Raw genomic sequence first — 22,566 nt, 5'->3', positions numbered from 1 at the left:
GTTATTTTGTTATGCTTTAAAACATAGCGGTTGTTTTCGAAGGTTAAACAAATGCCCAAGGCTAACACCGATACACTATGTTGAATGTCAATTACAAAACGTATTTGACTAATTTTATATATATGTTTTGCAAAACGCGTATTTCCAAGTGAAATATTCACGCAGCTACACTGGGAAAACCAGACGCTGTAATATGATTGAATGGTCTTATGTTTGAAAATGCCTAGTGCAAATTTCTCTTATGTTGATCAGAACGCGTGAGCATACAAAAATTTCATACCATACGTTGTTTACGGAAACGGCGTGAAGAAACGTGAGATGAAAAATTTGCTGACGATTTCCTAATTTTGCGAATATGCTCATAGAAGCTAATGCATTGTGTGTCAAATGACATCCTGTGTTCTGTTTTCTATTTAAAGTCGTGACATAAATGTCATCATTGTTTGTTTTGTATACTAATTTTGCTGTATGACTTACAGAAAATATATTACTATCTTTTTGCGAATGTATTGCCAATATGAATTGTATTGTAACTATGTTTCAACGTTTATTGTTATGTGATCTACATTTAACGTGTTATATTGACTTTTGTTATCAACACTATTGTTTTAATTATTGCTTATCGAGAATTGTTTCTATCATGATTAGAAAATTGCTTTAAAATTACATTTTAACGCGATTTTCTGGGGGGAGGTTATGTGATAAATATATCAATTAATGTAATATAAAATTGTGTACTGCATAGAATTCTCATCTATGGAATCAGTGAAGCATAACACTGCGTGACGTAATCGATTGTTCCCTTGTCCGTGCATTTTGTTTTACTCAGTCTCTTTTTCAGTCGTACGTTCAACGCCGCAACATGTCTTTGTGCTGTTGCTGTCACAATGTTCTATCTTGATGTATTCGTTCAAAGAAGCTTCAAATATAATCAGATTATACAGTTATCATTCCTGTGTCATTATTGCTGAAGTCTATCAAAGTTCACTGTTGAGATATACACAAGGAAACAGACTTTGTAGTGTAAGTGGGTAAACCTTACAGTTTAAGGTACAATACACCACTTTTCATTACAGATTGAAAAGAATAGCTAATACAGTACAAAGAATTAAATTGTAGAAGAATTTGCGCATATAAACTCTCAGTCCAAAGTAGAACGTTAAACAGCATATATACAAGTATTTACCAAATAAACACACTTGCTTATAAAAATAAGTTAGGTTGTTGAACAATGTAGTTAATTAATTACAATTAACGAAGAAACAATAAAAATTGTGTTGATAGGTAATTCCCCTTATGTAAAGCCACAGTTCAACTTCCTTAATATAGCATAGGTTTATATATATTTATTTACTTTTATAAACAATCGATATTTTTAAATATGATTTATAAAGAATGTGCTGGTTATTTATTTAAAAGAAATGAGAATTTTGTTTTGTACTAAATGGCAGAGACAAAGTTCCATATAGACCCCTTGATACCTTTTAGCCCCAGTTCTATCACAGTCTTAATTCAGGTCTAGGTGACATTCAGATTTTCGTTGATAGGTCTATCACTCCCGTTTTGGATGCGATGAAGAAAGCAAGGTTGTGTTGTAGTGATTAACGATGGGGTTAATAGGCTGCTAAAGGTCTCGAGTTCTAATTTTGTTCTTGTTTGACTTTTTAATTTTTGGCCAAATCTATTTTTGATGTAATTTATTCATGATAGGTTCGAGAGTTTGGGTTGAAGTGGATTAGTTTTAAATTATTTTAGACTTTGTAAAAAACTGTTATTATTGTTTGAAAAATAGTGTTTATTTCAATTCGCAACCTAGTTTGATAATAATTTAACCATGAGAAGTGAGAAATTAGGTCAGAGGGGATTAGTTTTTGGTTAATGTACAATTTTGAAAAATTAGTACGTCGTTTTAAGTTGAAAATTATCATTGTCTAGTATAATTTCCGTTTAATTACGTTAATCGTGTTTTGTCAAGAGCCTACCTCCAGGATGAACCTAATGACTTGTAATGAGGAGCTCAGTGAAGATCTGAAGCATGTGGTATATCACCCAATTCGTCAAGGATTAGCTCATAGAAAAGGGAAAAAGGTACGCATGGATTATAAGGCCTAGCGCCCTACCTTATGCGAGATAACACTATATATTATAGATGCACTGAAGTCACTGCAAATTCACGTATGCCGTAGCGTGTGTTTTCTACACAAATTCTACCAATATATCACGTGACAAAAGGGATTACTCATTCGACACGCAATTAGCATTGCAACTATTACTTTAAAACATGGAATTATTACTTTTATTATTGGAACTAGGCCTATTACTTGACGAATGGGGTGGTTCAAGGCATTGACTTGACTCGAGTCAAAGTTTAAACCGACTCGACTTGACTTGACTCAAGTCAGAATAAAGTGACTGAGTTACAACCCTTTTGAAAATGCTTATTGATAAACAAAATATTTCCTTTAATATTCTGGCGTCTGGCCGAAATCCTACCAGTGCTAATGGTTAAAATTATTTTCAAATTAACCCATTAAATAAAGCATTGCAAATAGGCTAGATAAAATAAATAAAGTTAATTCAATAAAAAATCATTGCAAAACTTGTGTCGATTGTCCATGTAATATTTGACACCCGATTCGTCTGCTTTCCGCCCATTGAAATGGGTGGAAATGCGGTAATATTTTCCCATTCGAATGGCAGAAAGTATGCCTTTCTTACCCTAGACTCCTAGAGTAAGAAATATACATTTGGAATGGGGACATGTTTACTTTGGCAGAAATATGGTTTGTGGGAAACCCTATTGCTGAAAGCAGGTCCATTTTAATGGGTGGAAAAATAGACGAATGGGGTTCAGAAACCATACTTGTGCCGAAGTAAAATTCTCCCCATTCCAAAGGCATATATCTTACTCTAGGAAAGAAAGGCATACTTTCAACCATTACAATGGGAAAAATTCCCGTATTTTGGACCATTTTAATGGGTGGAAAGTAGACGAATGGGGTGCAATTTCACGCGTGGTGAAAATGTGAACCGATTATGACGTCACATCTCTCTGGCAAAGGGGTTTCCCCTTTCATGGTAAAGTTGTCTATGGACTAGGTCTATTACTACTAGAAAGGTTTAAACTTGAATGTGTTTAGAGTCGAATTTTTTGGTGTTAGAAAGCAGGAATTTTAGTCCAATAATGTTTAAGTATTTCTCAGCTAATGCTCTTTCTCCACCCCTAGGCCCTGGTGTATAGACCTATTGCTAAAGTGGTCTGTATGGTTATTATTTTAGGCCTAGTAATAGCAGCTAACATCTAAAATGTGTACACAAACTTCTTTCTCAGACATTAGGCCTAGCAATATCTGAAACAGAAGTTAGGCCTGATAGGTAGGCAGTACCGCGGTAATATAGTATACCGGATTACTGTACTGCGGTACTTTTTCAGTACCGATAACGTCGGCATTACGGACCAATAAGAGAATGTAAAAAAGTTATTAGCCGCAGCATGGCCATCAAACCCAAATTACAAACGAATTATTTAAACATCATTTTACACAAAAACACGCAATTTAAACACATTTAATATAAACGACTGCTGACACACAAACAGTCAATATTTCCTAAAAACATGTAGTATGTAAAATATGAAGAAAAAATGTCCAAATTAGCCTACACAACAATTTTATGTTTGATGCAGCGCAAAAAATAACCTGCTTGTTATTTGTCACTTGTCAAACAAACATGTTAATGATGTTTTGCGTACCCTGATACATAAAACCCTAATCCGAAAGTTTGCGGTCATGGCCTAAACAATACCCCGCACAACAAGATGATACAACAGGCATTATGCACGCACCAATAAAGTTTCCATTCTACCATACAATGCATGTTAACAATGATTAATGCACATCCACACGGAGCATAACTTGCAACCAGACCTCAGCTGAGAAGACTTTGGCATAGGTCTAGTGTGTTATTGCACTTGACCAGGCCTGGCCAACCCGAGGCTCGCGAGCCGCATGCGGCTCTTTGCCCGGTATTAAGTGGCTCTGTCGTTCATATTGTATTTGTGATTTTTAGCTTGTACAGTATAGCTTAAATAACGTGTAAATTTCTGTCATTTTCATCTTGGTGTGTAACATTTACAATAAACGTAGTTGAACAAAGGTGTGAACGAGAGTGAGGAAGAGACGGGGTGATATTCATGTGTACCAATGTGTATGATGTGGCTCTTTGCGGTTAACACAGTAAGAAGTGAGGCTCTTAGTCTCTGTATGGTTGGCCACCCCTGCACTAGACCGATCTGTAACCAGGTATTTCTTCTAGACCACACTTACAGAAATGTTTCTTTGGGACAATATGTCTAGTCAAGTACAATTCGGATCTCTTTTACTTTTGCACTCCCATATCAGGATGTGGTATTAAGAAATTATTAAATCATAACTTCTTTTCTATTACCTCATATGTAACTCTTTTCCATTCAGGTCTTCAAATCAGAGAAAAAGAATAAGAGACTCTACAATTCATTTTACGTGTAGTAATACTGATAATAGTAGCCCACAACTATAGAGTCTGCACTTGTAATCTTTAGTTTTACTTACTGATAGCAAATTTTCTGCCTCTGGTCAGGGCCGGATTTAGACCAGGAGAGGCCCTAGGCCAGGGGTCGGCAACCTGCGGCTCCGGAGCCACATGCGGCTCTTTCATCCTTCTGATGCGGCTCTTATTAATTTTATTGCTACAGTAGAAACAAACAGAAGAACACTCGCGTCTTTATCTCACTGAGCACATTATAGTAATCACATTAATTAAATCTTACTGAATTAACTGCTTTTATAAATGCGACACATGACAGTTTTGTTACAGAGTGTCGTTTTCGTTTTATTGTGAAAATAGTTTTGCGGCTCCCAGTGATTTTTATTTTGTGGAATATCGGTTAAAATGGCTCTTTAAGTGCAAAAGGTTGCCGACCCCTGCCCTAGGCTATTCCATTTGTGAGGCCCCTTATTTTATTTTTGAAGTCAGATTCGACCGTGCGTGCAGAGCAACCAATGTTCCTAAAAAAAAAACAAAAAACAAGACACTATTTGCATGTTGTCTTTGGTACAAAATGGTATACCAAAGGTATCAAAATGCCCAAAAGACCAACCCTTGCCCTACAAATACGATGTAAGGTTCTCTAAAGCAATTAAAGCGGCATTAAATCCCAAATTTCAAAATTGAATTTCGAGGCCCCTGGACTTTGAGGCCCTAGGCTTCAGCCTGCGTAGCCTATTGGTAAATCCGGCACTGCCTCTGGTACATTATACAGATTTTCACTATGGATGACTAAATTATTTAGATTCACTAAACCGCAGATGTTAATTACTGCAACTGCCAAAGTGCATTTTATCAGCTGAACTCTTTGTTAAAATGTGGTAAATTTGGTTGCAACTTAAATTACTAGAATGTAGAGTTGGTAGTAGTGATGTCATTTGAAAGTCACACTTTTAGCAACACTTTTTCGGAGCCAATTGAAGAAATGGCGCTCCAGAGCAAAAAGAAAATTCAAATACAAGCAAACTACGCTTTTTAAAGCAATGTTAATGATACAGAATGCTTCAAAAAAATCTCGCATTCATGTTTGTAATTTGGGTTTGGTGGTCGTGCTGACGCTAGTAACTTTTTTGCATTTTCTTATTGGTCAGTAATGCACCTTTTTGTCCCTAAAACCTTGTCACGTTTGCCCTTACAATTTGTGGGAATTATTGTCAATAAATACTGATATGTTTGCGACCACCTGCGTCAGCAGAATTTTTTCATACCCCACATTGAAGATGAAATATAGAATGAATGAATGAATTTAGTTATTAAGGACCCCTACGACGAAATTTTCACCCCATGTTGTTTTTGCAAATAATTAAAAGCAAAATTTTTTACTTTGATGGAACAACACTAATTTTCTAGAGATGTACTGATGCTGATGTTAAACATTGAAAAACTAATCTATTGGCCACTTTACCGAAGCATAGGCATCAGCTGATATTTTGTATAACCTTTGAATTTTTTCTAGAACTGCTTTTTCATCTTTTATTATCTCTATTAACGAAGAACGTTTACTCATATCAATATAAAAGTTCTTATACTTTTAACGAAAATGGACTACACATCGCATGCATTTATTGAAGAAAAATATCTTCCATACAATAAGAAAAGAACAAAAGTAATTAAAATGACAAAGCAAGCATGAATTAACTGTTTGCATTCATAAGTACATTACGATTTAGGCTACTTACACGTCATTCTAGACATGTGTTATTATCCAAGTGTGCCAGGTTTTTCTTCAGTTTTCCTTTGGCGAACACTAAGAAATTTTGGAAAAATGCAACCTATTAAAAATTAACCGATAACTGCAAATTGCGATTCTGCTGTTGTTGTAGAAAAGTAAAATTTGAGAGAACCTTGAAGAATTTTAAGAGACTGTTTCAGTCTCCAAAAACATTTTAACAAAACACTGTAAGCTTACATATATTCACGAGTTTACAACTGCACAAGTGGCAAGTTACCTGTCAAGGTTTGGTAAAACCTAAAAATAGTTTATTATATGGCACAACGCGCAAGAAAAATACCGAATCGCAATGATTTTGTTTCTGTGAACGGTTACAAATGTCAGCCATGTTGAGAGAGGCCCATACGTCGGCAAAAACTGACATCGGTAGAGCTCTTAATCTACAAAAGTAAGGAATTCACTACTCTAAAGTAATCGAAACCCACCAACCCCAACTTTCACTTTCATCTCTAAATTACCCCCAATACTTCCACAGATTGGTATAGCTACTTCCTCATTTCTGTGGATCAGTGTTTTTGCTTTGATAAAAGACATTTACTTCTATTCAACAAGTTTATTTGTTTTTGCAAGATTTGTACCACTCTTTTGTGATGAGCCCAGGTGCAAAATACAGCAGGTTTTGACTAGAAATCGTTAAAATTGCTTGGGATTTTTTGGAAGCTTGCTTTAGGTACAACACATTTATTTCTTGCTCTGTGCTTTCTTTTTTGGTATTGTTTTTATTATTTTAGATTTAGAATTAGGGCTAGTTCAGGAAGGTGAAGAAGATCTTTCTAAATTCTCATTTTATTAACATCTTTTAAGGTTAGTCATCTTTTAATAGTATGAATCAAATAAGAAAATTACTTTTTGTAATTGTGATATTGACCACTGCTAAAACTGGCAGTTCCAGAAAAAATCAAGTTGTGCATTTAACTGAAGAAAACTGGAGAGATTGCTTGACTGGACAATGGATGATCAAATTGTAAGTGTGATGTGACATACATAGATGCCAATTTTCTCAGAGGCACTTTGAACCCTTATCTTAGCCCAAAATTTATGTTTCAAAGTAATGGTGCCAATTAAGCTAACTGTGATCTTGTGATAAGTAGTATTGTCAAATCAACAAATGGCGTAGAAAGGGGTATTGGAAAAGGAGGTCCCAATACCGGTTGAAAGACCAACCGCAATACTGCCTGACAATACTCCCTTAACAGTATTCCTATTATCCAACAGCAAAGTCTCACACAGTACAACAATGCTGAGCGGTTAATAAATTAACTATACGAATTCAAGTATATTGTTATATAATGATTGTTTTGTTTCTGGTGCGTTATCAATGACAGGGGTTGAACAATATTTTCAATGCTACAGCACTACTAACTAAATTTGATTGATAAATTGCAACGAAAAATGTGCACAGAACACACTTTTTTTTCAAGCATCAATGAACATATAGCAATTTAGGAATGCCAGGTATGTCAATTTTGAGAATTCAAAACAATGCTCTGTGGAAGACACCCAGATACAGTGAATCGAAAATGTTTATCTTTGTGCTTCCTCAATTACAACTTTTTGTAGAGACTTCAGTTCTTGTGATATAATTGCATTTAACTTATATTTAATTTGCCTTCATAGAGAGATCTTTAGCAATTTTGTTTATCAAGATATTTTATGTTAAAAGTGAACAAAAAATTGATTCTCTATAGCCTGTGGACCATTACCTGTACACAGTGTATTAAGACTTAAGTTGTGGATTTGATGTCACTATTTTCTGAAAATGAGACATAACCTTTCGTCTTGCGTATAAGCAACAAGAAGCAATGCAGAATGCATTACTATTATCTACTCACATGAAATAAACAATTAAGATGATCAGAGAAATCCCGAGAATGAACGAAAAAAATTCGAAAGAAATGTTCGTTCCAAAGTATCTTAACATATAATTGTTTGTATGATGACTATAGAAACCATCGTCGATTCAGTGAGGCATGGTTTACTTTCTATTGTGTCTGTTAAATTCTGTTTCAGGTTTCATATTTATCCATACGTGTAACTGTAGCCCACTTTGTTATACGCACAAAATTAAAGATGCACCAGGAATTAATCAAAAATGTTTTACTACTTTTATTAGCAAAATTATTGAAATTTTTCCCTGAACGAAAACTCTGCGTCTTTTACTTCTCTCTCTACAAATTTGTATCAAATATTTTTCATTTTAAATCGGATGATTTGCTATACCCCGGTGTCCCTATCGCCAATAGTGTGAAAGTGCAAAGTTTCATTCTGATACCTGAAAAAATATCGAAGATAATTATAAAATTGCAATTTTCACCAGCAAATAAAAAATTCAAAAGGTGTTGTTGTTTACCATAAACTCTAGTTTGACGTGCAATTTAAACTATTCAAGTTATGTATTTAGTTATGCCCCATGGTGTCCAGCCTGCAAAGCCAATGAAGCAGAGTATGAAGAGTTTGCTGATTGGAGTGATGATCTCAATATCAAAGTAGCTGTTGTTGATATAACAAGAGAACCAGGTAGTAACAGTAAACCTGTGAAGTTACTTTGTAAAACAAAATAAATTCATATCTCCAGGTTTGATTTGCAATAGAATCTGCTTTATGAATCCGCTTTATATGTACATTAATTCCAGCCGCCTATTTCCCATGTACAATTGCATATATATACCCTCCTGAAGTTCATACTCTCCCATAGTCAAATCTTAAATGAACATTTTTAATGAATGCCGAATCGGTTATAAATTTTTTGAAAGAAAAGAAATGGAAAGTCTTGTTCACGGTAGGTATCTTGAATGTTTGGATCGATACCAGACATTAACATTGACTGTTTTTAAGTTCAAAGCTATATATATACATGTATCCAAATATGGTCCAAAAAACATTTGACTTAATGAAAAATTCATGTTTCAGTTGGTTCATTTTCTATGTTGTTTTGAAGCAGTCGCTTTAATACAAACCATGCTTCAGCAAAAATGTGGTTAGTTTTTCCCATACACACAGTTTAAACTAAAGTTTCCGTGTTAGCATTGTTGACCATGCTTTCAGTTGGTCAGTTTATAAGTTTGCCTCATATTAAATTTAAAATTGAACAAGACTAAGCTGGATTTTTTAAGCGGATTCTACTGATAATGTTATTTTGCAATGTTATGTTACTTGCAGTGGCAATCAATTGATTGCAGTAATTCAGTAAATGATTTTACTGGAATTTGGTAAATGATTGCATTTATTTCATTGCACTATTATTATAACTATATATCAATAACGGATATTCACCAATTAAGATTGCACTTTGACACTTTTCTAGGATTGAGTGGAAGATTTATGGTAACTGCTTTGCCTACCTTCTATCAGTAAGTACAAATCAATGTTTTGCTAGTAAAGTCAACGTTTAATGTTTTTAAACACAGAACATTTGAAATTGGTTAATCGCATATCCATTTTGTCATTGTCTTTTTTTTTGATTATCCGGTATATATGCGTTTAAGCGATCTGCTCTTGAAAGAGGTTTACCGTAAACAGTCGATTTTATACTCTACAAAATTACACTCTAACAAAGCGATACAAACTTCACAACCAGATAAATCGATATGTTCCGCATATACCGGCGTATTAGTCTTTCAAAACTAGAATATCTGGCCCAAAAACAGGCAACGGCTTATATATGCCAGACCTTAACTCAGATCAAAACATTTTATGTCTCAATGGTCAAAATACTGCATAAGCAGTGCACATGTTATTAATGGTTAAAACAGTGAAATCAAAGAAATTCAATCCTAAAATCGTCAAAAATCTGTTAGGCGTATTTTAAAAACCATTGACCTTCGACGTCAATGAAAGCTTATTTGGCCAACATTTGCTTACAGCATTGCTAGCTTATTAATGTTTAAGTTTAGTACATTTGGATTACTGATAAAAGTGACAAACATCATTTATTAAATAATTGGGACAGAAGGTTATGATTTACTAATGACAATTTCAAATATGTCTCGCCTGTTTATCTTTTTAATTTTGTTTTAAAATGATCGCTTTGCTATAAACAGTGTCTTGGTGGGAATACAGATAAATTTTTCTTCTTACGTCTTAACTACTTGTGTTGCTGACCATTGCATTGTTTTTTCCTCAATGACTTCAATAAAATACAAACACAATGCAATGCGTAACTATAAATAATGGAAGACCAAACCTCTTGTAGTATGTAAATGTAGAAATCTATGAGACCCTGCGCAAGATAAAGATTTGCAACAAAATTATTATCATACATTGTCATTAAAAGCAATGCAAAACGGACGAAACAAAACCGCATGCAATATGAAAGATCATGATAATGACATCTATGACGACTTAATAAGTATTGCAAGTATTTTGTTTTATCTTACGCAAGAAGAAAAGAATCAGCTAAGAATTTGAAAGAGAACTAACTTATTGTGCCATGATACACATGACTTTTTCGTAAGAACATTTTGCTCACGAAAATATTAACCAAGCAAAAGCAGCAACTGACACAAACACGGTAATATACAGTTTAAAAGACTAATCCGATTAATTAATTAAAATTATTGGAGTAGGTTTTGCCATTTGCAAGGGATGTTTACTGTAGTAAACCTGTTCATTGAACAAACAAAAGTTTTTCAGAAATTTTACTTTTACATACCGTATTTTACGGACCATAAGGCGCAATTTAAATCCTTTTTTTCCTCATAAATTGATTGTGCGCCTTATAAGCCGGTGCGCCTAATGTATGTGCATAATGTATGTGCGTGCGCCTAACGCCTATAATAATGTATTATTATATAAATAAACCACCGTCTTCCACAATAAACTACGGTAAAAGTAACTGTGATATTCACTAGGCTCATTTTTTCTTTTGCTCATTGTACTATTGTGACTTGCTTACATTTATTACGTAACAAGTAAACTTGCCGGTGCGCCTTATAATCGGGTGCGCATTATAGCCCGGTGCACCTTATGTATGAACAAAAAACTAATCAAAGCAATTTATTGACAGTGCGCTTTATGGTCCGTAAAATACGGTACAAAGTATAAAAGAGGCCAAGAAACTTGAACATACTGTTGGGATGTTTTATTGCCTCAGTGCTATGTCTGATCTGTTTATACTTTGGTTTCTCATCAATTATCTTGTCTTGACATTACAATGTACCTGCATGACTTGGCAGTTACACCAAAACTATAGATTAGCAATAAAGTAAAGAACTTGATTTTTTTACCTCATACAAATACAAAATCCAAATTTGTGGAAATCTGAGGCGATCTAGATCAGGGATCCTCAACAACCGGTACCATGCCAAACACGGTTTGCAACCGGGCCACAGAAATTACACATTACACAGAAAACATAAGAAGCACACTTTAGGTGTCACCGTTTCTGATCTATGTTTGTTTTAGAATTTTGAATGTGCAGGCAAAACTGGCTATTTATTGAATCCATCTTCTTGCAGTGATTGAATGTTGATGTCATGCTGAGCTATTATATTACACGTTATGGTGAAAGCGCATTTAATACAGTAATAAATTTCGTGAAAAAGGTTCAGCAAAGAAACAATGAATTACTTGCAATGATTTTTGAGAAGAAACAAATTTCGAGTGTCAGGCCATATGACCATCCTAGTTGTTTCGTTTCACTTTTCCCATAAATACAAAAACATGTGCAGCAGAATTAGTCTACTTGTCACATAAAACTTATTGCATACTACAGTACTACACATTGTGGATTCTTCACAGGCAGGTTTGGTTAGTCACGGCAATTAAAATACTTTAGCAAAATATTGTCATAACTCCATCAATTACACGTAAGGTGACAAAATTTCAACATGAATGAGCATCTCATCATGCACCAAATATTATTTACATATAGTTGTGGCAAAGGGCATTGATACAAAACAATGTACAAGACAATGCTTTATTTCTCACAATGTGTTGGCAAACATAAAAGATTCTTTGAGATGTAGGTTAACTCGAGAAAGCACTTTAAGATGTCCAGAAGACAAGAAATTGTAAGTAATACGGAACATTTTTATTAAAAAATAGGCACTTTCTCGCTTCATGTATTCAACATTTTGAAAAGCTATCCCAGTGAAGTTATCGATTTACCTATTCCAGAGTAATTCTAGAATACTTGTTTATCCTAGAATACCTAATTATTGAAATTCTAGAATTTATAATTACTCTAGAATACCCATCCCTAATTCAGATAATTATAGTTTAAAGTATTTTTGATAAAGGTAAAATACAGAATTTATTTATGTTAATAATCAACAAATAAAATTTGAATATTTATAAGCTGTTCCAAAAGATGTGATGTTTACTGTTGCTTAGTGCAAAGGAAGGTGAATTTAGACGATACAATAATGCAAGATCTTCTGATGCAATGTATGAATATATTCACTCCGATGGCTGGAAAACACAAGATCCAGTTTGGTGGCTTAGACATCCTGATTCTATTATGTGAGTTGTTTGTCACTGGTTTCCATTAGTTATTTACTTATGTGACATTTCAAGTGCAGTAGAAGTTGATTTGCTTGAAGCATTGCTTAGTATAATTACAGGCGTGGACATCACACAATACTATTACAGGCTTTTATTAGGCCATGTGGACATTGTTCTCAATTGTATTGCTTAAAAATGCGTAATACAGATTACTGTGATTGTACTAACTTGATTTAAGCACTTTTAGCCGGGGTTCTTTGTCAGAACATGGCTAAAATAGACTAGTGTAATTATTTAAAACGTGGCAGTGATTAGGCATTATGCAAAAATTAAAATAATCAGATATTATTAAAAAAAATTGCCATCTGAAGTTGAACAAGTCAGATGAATCACTTCATGAAACAACCACTTCATGAAAAAAAATAAAGCAAAAAATGACCACCTTCACACTTAGTCTCCAGGCATTTGCAACTTTTCTCGATAGCATCGTCACACCACATACACAGCAATATAGACCAAAGCCATTTTTGTGTCCACCGACAAACTGCCTTCTGTCAAGGGAAGTTTATCAATGAGATCACACAAAGTTTCTGGAAGTATAAATAGACATTTTGCACAGTTATGTCCATGAGCAAATTGGGAGTAACATCTCCAGACATATGAGCGTAACGGTTCAAAAACAGTTAGGTTTTTTGTATTTCATTTTTTCCAAAGCCTGCTGTAGCAAAATAAAATATGTTCCATCGGAACCCTGTCTCAGTTTGCTAAACTTTTGCTCTAAAGGTTCTGTTGTGAAATTTCCAAGCCCAATATAATCATTATGGAGAGAAAGTAAATGCTTCGCCAAATCAACCAAACTGAAACAAGTGTGAGCTAAATTAACGGAAGTATCCTTTGTTAGTGTTTTTATTTGAGGTACTGCAGCAGTTGGAGACTTAGAATTGGCAGGTTCACTTACTTTGATTAGAAGCTGCAAATTAGCATTACTAGCAGCTTATATAACAGCACGACGGGATCATTCAAGAAAATATTTTTCAATGGACCACGGAGATTAAAAATTTTCCAAAATTCCACAAACGTTTGAATAAACTTAACTCTACCTTTAACATTATGACATACATTTAGATGCATTTTAAGAGAGGATACTGTCTCATCACAGAATACTTTCAAACAGGTTGAATGTTTTTGACACTCTATGGGTTTTGTGCCACAGAAAGGTCACTGAATTTGGATATTTTGACAAATTGTTTTTTCAAGGCGTTGCAGCATTTTAATATCTGACCATTTAGCAGTGAAATTGTACCAGGATAATGTATATTGCAATGTTTCATCTTCTCCGTAATCCAGTTACTTCGAATACATTTCAGTAATTGCATATAATCATAAGGCAAATATAGAGTTGAATTGGCCTAAGATGCCTACAGTTGAATTGGCCCAAGTTATTAATTGAAAAAGCATTGAGTTATGGAACGCTAAATTAATGTTTCTATTCTATAAAACTTGTTAATAAAGTGAACCACCATGCTGTTGGCATAGGAGTGAATTTTATTTCAACTAATTTTATTACACCAGTGGATGGTTATGTCCTGAGGACTACAAAATCAATATTAATAGTTAATGAGCTTTGGTAATTTCTAGCAATTGAGCACTAGTTTTCATAAATTTTCTTAGGTGATTTAACAATAACAGGAAATTTGTTTTCAGTTAACAAGATTTCATTGTGGTTTCAGATTGATCAAAAATATATTCTATGACATGATACATGCTTGGTAATATTATGAGGATGTATTTGGTAATGTTATGTTGAAAGTTAAACATTTTCACATAGGGCAGTTAACATAATATGCACATTGATAATTATGTAGATGCATTGCATAGCAGCATATCAATTTATTTTTATTCAAGTTTTGCCTTAATTTTTGTAAACGGATAAGCCCTGAAGTTGCAATAAATATTACTAACTTTCGATTGAAATTATTTTTTTGATGTCAGCTTGCCTACGTTAGTTTAGGTACTTTTTAATTTTCTGTGGCAATAGTCTTGTTGGTGAAAATACTCAGTGTTCCAGAGTATAAATTAATACTTTTATAGGGTGACATAGTTTTCGTGATGGTCTAATTCGGCAACTATGTTTTGTTTGCTATTAATGCCCATTGTCTTCCTAAAATTTATTGATTCAGCACAGTTTGCATTATGTCAGTTAGTTAATATTCATCAAGGCTATTTCAACTTTGAAATTTAACCTGGTTGATAATTAATTGCTTTCAAAATATTGTAATTTGCTATGAAAAGCTAAAGCACAGATTTTAGGCTTTCGCATCTCTCGTCACATAACTAAACTTTTGAAAATACGGTAATTGGTGCTTGCATTATGTAAAATTTCAATAATTTTGCGACTGTGGTTATTCAGTTACCGGCATCATATAAATAGGAGGTTTATAAAAGCAAAACCAAACAACCAAAATTTTATGAAGGAGGCTAAGCTCTTAATTTTGTTGCTTTTTAACATAATTCTAATTTTTCCATCCATCTCCAACAAATTTTTCATGTATGTTAACAGAATGACTTTGATGTCCTGGTTGTTCAGAACTTCAGTAATTATGAAGGTAATTCAGTAATTTTTACTCTATTGCCTAATTTAAATGACGTTTTAACATTACAAATATTTTGTTATATGCCTGCTCATTTTTTAAAGTGTAGAAGGTTTAATTTTTTCCTATTCCCACTGTGGGTTTTCAACACTGCAAGTAATGTTCTTATATTTTATAAAAGTATTTATGCATTTTTAAATATTTGAATTTTAACAATGCATACCACATAATTATGTAAAACAACTAATTTTTAAAAAGAAGATTTTTGTTTACTAATTAATATTTATATTCACTTTGCAGAACGTGCATGAAACATTGACTGAGACCTATGGTTTATCCACATGGCTGTCATATGCTCTTTTTGGCCTTGCAACACTTATTACTGGATTAACACTTGGAATTGTAGGTCTTATAATTTCAACGATTCATAAGTGTGATCAGAGCTTGGCGACACTCGTTTCAGAAGGTTCAAAAATCAATCGCCGCTTCCACTCACGTTCTTGAAAAAAAATTTAAGCGCGGCTGTACTCACCCTCGCAAAAAAAGAAATAAGCGTGGTCCTGTTTAGTATTGTAAAAGTTATTTTTGTCTTTTCAGGACATTTTAGATAAACAATTGCATGTTACAATGCAGAACTTGTTTGCATTTGTAAGTTTTTATCATAACTTTTACAAAAATGTTTGAGATTTCCAGGGACAGCCCAAGCAGATTATTAGGTGACGTGGTAGTGAATCGTCTTGCATACAGGACGTTTTATTGGAATTGTTTTATTTCTATTTATCTTATTGAAACATAGACATCGTATATATACAAACAAGTTTTTTGCAAAGGTATTTTATGTTTATGTATATGATATTTTTCTTTTTCAAACTCTATCCAGTAACATCATCAGCCTGTAAAACTAGCTTAAATTTGTTTTACCGTAGGCTGTTGTCATGGTTTTTTGTGGCCACTTGAAAAAAAGTTCAGTCTATTGACACTGTGCCCCATGAACCAGCTTATGCTGGAGGTGTACACATAGGCATCATTACCGATAGTACAGGCAGTGCGTGGTCTGCTTGGAAGAACCTTGCACTGTCTGGAATTTTGTCTGAATCACGCACTGATGTGGCATCATAAACTTTATCTTCAAACTACCTGAAAACTTTTCAGATTCAAACTGCCTGGATTTTTTTGGCAATAGCGCCTATGGGTGTACAGCCCTTGTGACTAGGTCACTCACAGTCTTCGCTTTTTGCTCGACCACCACCTGAAAATTACAATTAGTCAGAAAGCAATCAAACTTTTATGATTTTTAAACGGCAAAGGGTGTTCACAGCACATTTGGTGCCAAGTAAATGAGTAAGAGTAAGACCGAAAAAATGTAAGGTGCTCTCAAACGCAATTGATTTAGGCAAATGAGTGTGCGAGCGGCCACGTAATCGAGCGCACTTGTCCCCAGCTCTGAGTGTGATACAATCAGCTTAGCGATTCTTTTTCTACCCTATTTTACATGAAAACTTAACAATGCATGCTTTCAATTTTATGGTTATCAGATTCTTGTGTGTGTTGTGGAGTTCATTGTTCCTACAAAAAAGAAGCAAGTTCAGATCATATCAAACTCTGATGATAAAAAAACTAATAATGTGCAAAGCAGTGAAAGTGTTCTAAATAATGCTCAGCAAAAGGTGGGTATAGGCCTAATACTGGTAGAATTTACCAAAAAACCTTATATGACAATGTTAAACCTTATACTTAGCATATACAGTCACATAGTGTCTATATATGATATCTGTCAAAGGTTTGTGGCGTTAATCACTGCTCTGCAGGGGACATAAAACTTTCCTGCGTCACAACGTTGAGATCTTTTCTCTGAGTATTTGTTGCAGAGCAGCAGCAAACACTGCTTTTCACTTGAAAAAGTTTTCTTGCAAGTGACTGAATTGATTAAGCATGTTTAAGGAAAGATACAACATACAAGATCTAAATGCTACAAGAACTGTACTGTAGTACTATATTGTTTGAAGATATATCGAAACTGTTGTTTGCGGTTTATGTACAAAACCCAACTAGACACAATTTTTTCTTTTGATACCAGACCTTTACTTTATTATACTGCAGTATGTACCAAAACAGTATTGGATACCGGTAATATCAGTACATTTTGCCAAGTACCAGTACTGTTTCCAACAGTACTTTCAAATTACTGACTGCCAACCTCTGTTGATACAGTTGTTTATTAGTTAAGCGAGTTGTAAAAGCAAATTTGTGGAAAAATGTTGAAAAACTCTAGACGTAAGTGCGGGCATGACCATATACTCAAAAAACTGCTTTGTGTATCAAAAACTATCACTAATTCTAGTTTCTAGTAAAATGTATGGCAGTCAAGACGTACAGTGTCACAAAATTGTTGCATACGACGTTTCAAAATTGTATACCACTTGTTCTCATTTACTATACTTATAAATGTGATTGAACGTTTCTTTTCCAGAAATTTTTAAGTGGTTTTTGATGTGTTTAAGCACAGTATTTGGACTCCACACATTTTGGATGGGCAAACGAAGAAATTTTGGATTCAGCTTTCAAAAAAAAATTGATCTTCCTTAATGCAATCCTTAACAATTACCTCACAAACAATATTTTTACCCCATGATTCAGGGCTAAAAGTGACAAAATTAGTTCCTCAAATCTAACAAATCTGTAGCCAGCTTCAGACACAGTGCTTCCATTGATCTTTCAATAACAATAAAGGGTGAATCTTAAATGAAACTTCCAATAAACAAAATTACCGTGCCTTTGTAACAAGGCATTGAACTTGTAGAAAATTTTAGACAAGTCCAAATCCGACACAGAATTGTACTGTAATTTTTAACTTATTACAGTAATTTATCAAAGCTTTCTGCTGTCGTTGAGCACTAGCCAAGCTCATTTGACACCTTGTTTATTTGAAATGCTTTTGCTACTAAATCGGTCTGTATGTTAATTAACATTTGCAAGTTTTTCGTCACAATTGAGTTGTTACATTTAAATAGAAAGATGGTGTAGCTATACTATCATGTTATTTTCACCAAACCAGTACAAGAAATCAGTCGACTTGGGATAAGATTATTTTGACAAACTTTTTATGTGCTCTTCCCCTCAGTTTAATCATTACCCCCAGGTTGGGAACCACTGCTTTAAGTGGAATTGTAAAAGTTCTCAATAAGAATTCTGTTAAAAACAATAAACCTAAACTTGAACCGAAAAAGGTTGATATAAATAAGTTGCTTTCTAGGTGAATGATCCTTGCAATCATAGTAACTCAGAGTCTGGTGATTTGCGGCAAAGAAATATCATCAAAACAATGTTTGTTTTAGAATTTTGAATGTGCAGGCAAAACTGGCTATTTATTGAATCCATCTTCTTGCAGTGATTGAATGTTGATGTCATGCTGAGCTATTATATTACACGTTATGGTGAAAGCGCATTTAATACAGTAATAAATTTCGTGAAAAAGGTTCAGCAAAGAAACAATGAATTACTTGCAATGATTTTTGAGAAGAAACAAATTTCGAGTGTCAGGCCATATGACCATCCTAGTTGTTTCGTTTCACTTTTCCCATAAATACAAAAACATGTGCAGCAGAATTAGTCTACTTGTCACATAAAACTTATTGCATACTACAGTACTACACATTGTGGATTCTTCACAGGCAGGTTTGGTTAGTCACGGCAATTAAAATACTTTAGCAAAATATTGTCATAACTCCATCAATTACACGTAAGGTGACAAAATTTCAACATGAATGAGCATCTCATCATGCACCAAATATTATTTACATATAGTTGTGGCAAAGGGCATTGATACAAAACAATGTACAAGACAATGCTTTATTTCTCACAATGTGTTGGCAAACATAAAAGATTCTTTGAGATGTAGGTTAACTCGAGAAAGCACTTTAAGATGTCCAGAAGACAAGAAATTGTAAGTAATACGGAACATTTTTATTAAAAAATAGGCACTTTCTCGCTTCATGTATTCAACATTTTGAAAAGCTATCCCAGTGAAGTTATCGATTTACCTATTCCAGAGTAATTCTAGAATACTTGTTTATCCTAGAATACCTAATTATTGAAATTCTAGAATTTATAATTACTCTAGAATACCCATCCCTAATTCAGATCCCTAATTCACTAGCCAAGCTCATTTGACACCTTGTTTATTTGAAATGCTTTTGCTACTAAATCGGTCTGTATGTTAATTAACATTTGCAAGTTTTTCGTCACAATTGAGTTGTTACATTTAAATAGAAAGATGGTGTAGCTATACTATCATGTTATTTTCACCAAACCAGTACAAGAAATCAGTCGACTTGGGATAAGATTATTTTGACAAACTTTTTATGTGCTCTTCCCCTCAGTTTAATCATTACCCCCAGGTTGGGAACCACTGCTTTAAGTGGAATTGTAAAAGTTCTCAATAAGAATTCTGTTAAAAACAATAAACCTAAACTTGAACCGAAAAAGGTTGATATAAATAAGTTGCTTTCTAGGTGAATGATCCTTGCAATCATAGTAACTCAGAGTCTGGTGATTTGCGGCAAAGAAATATCATCAAAACAAAGGAGGATGTTACCAAGATTTCTGGATAGTGTTTTTTGTATTTTGTTCTACAAAGAAAATTCTGGAAATTAAGTTATTCATCAGACATTTTATGCCAATGACTTTGTGTTATAGGGCCATAATACTCGAGTAATTTGTGGAGAAGTTTGTTATTTTTTCTAAATTATTAAAGACACAGTGAATTATTATTGTTTCCAGTTAACGCTTTGAAAAAATGTGTGAATTGCCTATATCTGGTTTTGTTATTGTGATAAAGCTCATGAAAGACAAATTGAAACAACTGAATGTGTTTTTACGTTGCATGATCGGCGCTTTCATTTTTTGATGTTATGAGAAATGCTGTAACTTTTAGTCCCAGCGTTTACTTTGAAGAAACTGTGAATAGCGTGCAATGCTTTTGAATTCGGATACAAAAGATTTAGGCCCAGTGAGCGAGTTCCTTGGTACGGAGTAGATGTAGATTGCATACGAGAGCGTTTCCAAGAAAATCAAATCACAGTTTTAGTCTGTGGCGAACTTGAACTGGTGATATAACGGCTAACTGTTTCCAGTAAGCACTCAAAACCAGAACGTCAGAAAAACTTCTATTTCAAATGTGCGTTATAAACTGAACAAAGTTAATTTTAACCAGAATCCGCGCTTCAAAGTCAAATGCTCCAGAAATCTCATAAATTTGGGAAAGGCTACTTAGTGTGGCCTTGACCGCCACACTACGCCCCACGCAGATAAAGTTAGCTAAAATTGATAAAACAATTTTAAGCTGCAGATACCAACTCATATGCGAAGAACAAAAGTAGTGAATGAAAAGAAAAAAATCACATGATAAAAATGCTACAATGGGTAGAGCCGTAAAAAACGATGTAAGAGTCCCTCATCAACGTGTACAAAACAAAGATAAAAATGTTAGCATACGTAGAGTTTAGGTGGCTCGAAATGTCGCCTGAAGTGCTTGTCCAAGTCGGCAAAGATGTGCGGCTCTTTAAAACCTCTTCAATTTTGACTGGAGTTGAATCGCCGAAAATAGACATGGGCAATGGTATATGACACCATTCATGTCGGATAGGAGAAAACTTTTCTTGAGTTGAAGGTTGAACGTTATGCGCCACCTGTGTGGCGTGTACTGAATAGGCCTACATAATAATAACTGAAAGATCTGACTAAAAATAAAATATCTTATAACTTAAAAGTTGAATCAATCAAACATCTCAGATAAACCAGTTCCAGATTTCAACGCACCTGTATTGAACCCATTATCTTTCATACGTCTCCCTAAACTTTATAAACACTTGCTAATATTAATTTAGCTTTTAAATTCGATGAGGTAATAATGAATTTCCAAACTGGTTGTTGAACTATACACCACAAGAAACTAAAGTTTCTAAAAGTATTCAAAAAAATTTTAAATCAATTTATCTGAAAGAAAAATTAAAGTAACTTTACTTAAAAAAGCTTTGAAAAGTTATATAAAATCTTATGAGATTGACATCATTAATGAAAAGTATCCATTAAAACATCATCAGCTTAACACTACATGTTCAGTATAAAGTATTAAACATCACCAACTTGGTCATCAGCCATTGCAAAATCTTTTTCTAAGTAGCTATTAAACTGTCTAGACCTCAAAATGTACTTTACTGGCTATTACCTCCGTGAAACTAAATCAACTTATATTGTAAACCTCGAGAAACTTTTCAGTAAAACTGAAAAACAATTAAGGTACCTGTACCGAATAAGGCCCGGTCCCTTATAAGGCCCATTGCTCATATTTCGCAAACCCGTGCAAATAAATGAAAGATTTTGTCCCTACATAAAAACTAATATAAATTCATGATGGTTTACCAGATTTCATCCTTGTCACGTGATCAACCGATTCGCTAGAGCACAACAAAAATTTGATATTTGCAGTTAAGGTGGTTTTGTTAATTTAGAAAAAAAGTAAGTGAGAATTTGGCCGGTTAAATGAACTGTTGTCAGCCGGCTGAAGTTTTCATGTAACAACCAACTTAGTATTGAAAAGGATAATGCACTTTTTTTTGCTAAAATTTTTCTGATGATAAAAATGTGACATTTTTTTCGTGGATGCCACATGCGCCTAATAAGGCCCATACAAGATGCTTGGCTAATTGATGTCCAGACTTCAAGAGTGGTTCCAGTCATCAGTTGGCAAATTGTTGCAGTTACTTTGATGCGCCTAGTGGAATCTTTTTAAATGTTTGTACAACTTAAAATGTGAAATTTCTAATAATGTTATATGTTGTCTATTACTATGTTTTGAATCAAAATACTCACAAAATTGGTGGGCCTTATTAGGAGCCTATGCTCCTAATAAGGCCCATTTTTTGGAATTTTTAATTTCTTTATAAAAATTTTTTGGGGGGTTGTCAGGTATTGTGGTTTTAATATGTTGTAGTCATATACCCTCACTAATAGAATACGATTTTTCAGTCTATTCTCATTTATGGTTCTTGAGTTATTTTCAAAAAAGTGTTAGGTGGGCCTTATTCGGTACAGGTACATTACTATTAGAAGATGATTTCGAAATAGATTTAGTTAAACTTATAGAAGGTTGATGAAATTAAGTAACTGAATTAAAAGATAGAGCTGCAGGACTTAATCAAAGTTTAGAATAGATGG

General features: G+C 33.9%; 2 protein-coding genes across 3 annotated transcripts; one reads left to right on the top strand and one right to left on the bottom strand.

Moving 5' to 3' along the window:
- The first annotated feature begins 7,122 nt into the window (after positions 1-7,122).
- LOC143462306 (thioredoxin-related transmembrane protein 1-like) lies at positions 7,123-20,324 on the top strand. 2 transcript variants are annotated; one of them, XM_076960416.1, is made up of 8 exons: positions 7,123-7,280; positions 8,718-8,833; positions 9,621-9,666; positions 12,650-12,778; positions 15,321-15,366; positions 15,652-15,753; positions 16,887-17,018; positions 19,863-20,324. In XM_076960416.1, the coding sequence occupies exons 1-8, from the start codon at positions 7,141-7,143 to the stop codon at positions 19,959-19,961; spliced, it is 810 nt and encodes a 269-aa protein (XP_076816531.1). In that variant the 5' UTR covers positions 7,123-7,140; the 3' UTR covers positions 19,962-20,324. The 2 variants fall into 2 exon arrangements, with proteins under 2 accessions (XP_076816531.1, XP_076816532.1); XM_076960417.1 differs by lacking the exon at positions 19,863-20,324 and adding an exon at positions 18,605-18,758.
- Positions 20,320-21,334, bottom strand: LOC143462307 (uncharacterized). The gene is made up of 2 exons (XM_076960418.1): positions 21,169-21,334; positions 20,320-21,062 (listed from the first exon to the last, which is right to left on the bottom strand). The coding sequence occupies exons 1-2, from the start codon at positions 21,181-21,183 to the stop codon at positions 20,748-20,750; spliced, it is 330 nt and encodes a 109-aa protein (XP_076816533.1). The 5' UTR covers positions 21,184-21,334; the 3' UTR covers positions 20,320-20,747.
- Between the last annotated feature and the right edge of the window lie 1,232 nt (positions 21,335-22,566).

Source organism: Clavelina lepadiformis, chromosome 6, assembly GCF_947623445.1.
Source record: "Clavelina lepadiformis chromosome 6, kaClaLepa1.1, whole genome shotgun sequence".
Classification (NCBI taxonomy): domain Eukaryota; kingdom Metazoa; phylum Chordata; class Ascidiacea; order Aplousobranchia; family Clavelinidae; genus Clavelina; species Clavelina lepadiformis.
The sequence above is the reverse complement of the archived record's forward strand: the minus strand, read 5'-3'. Positions and strand labels throughout refer to the sequence as shown.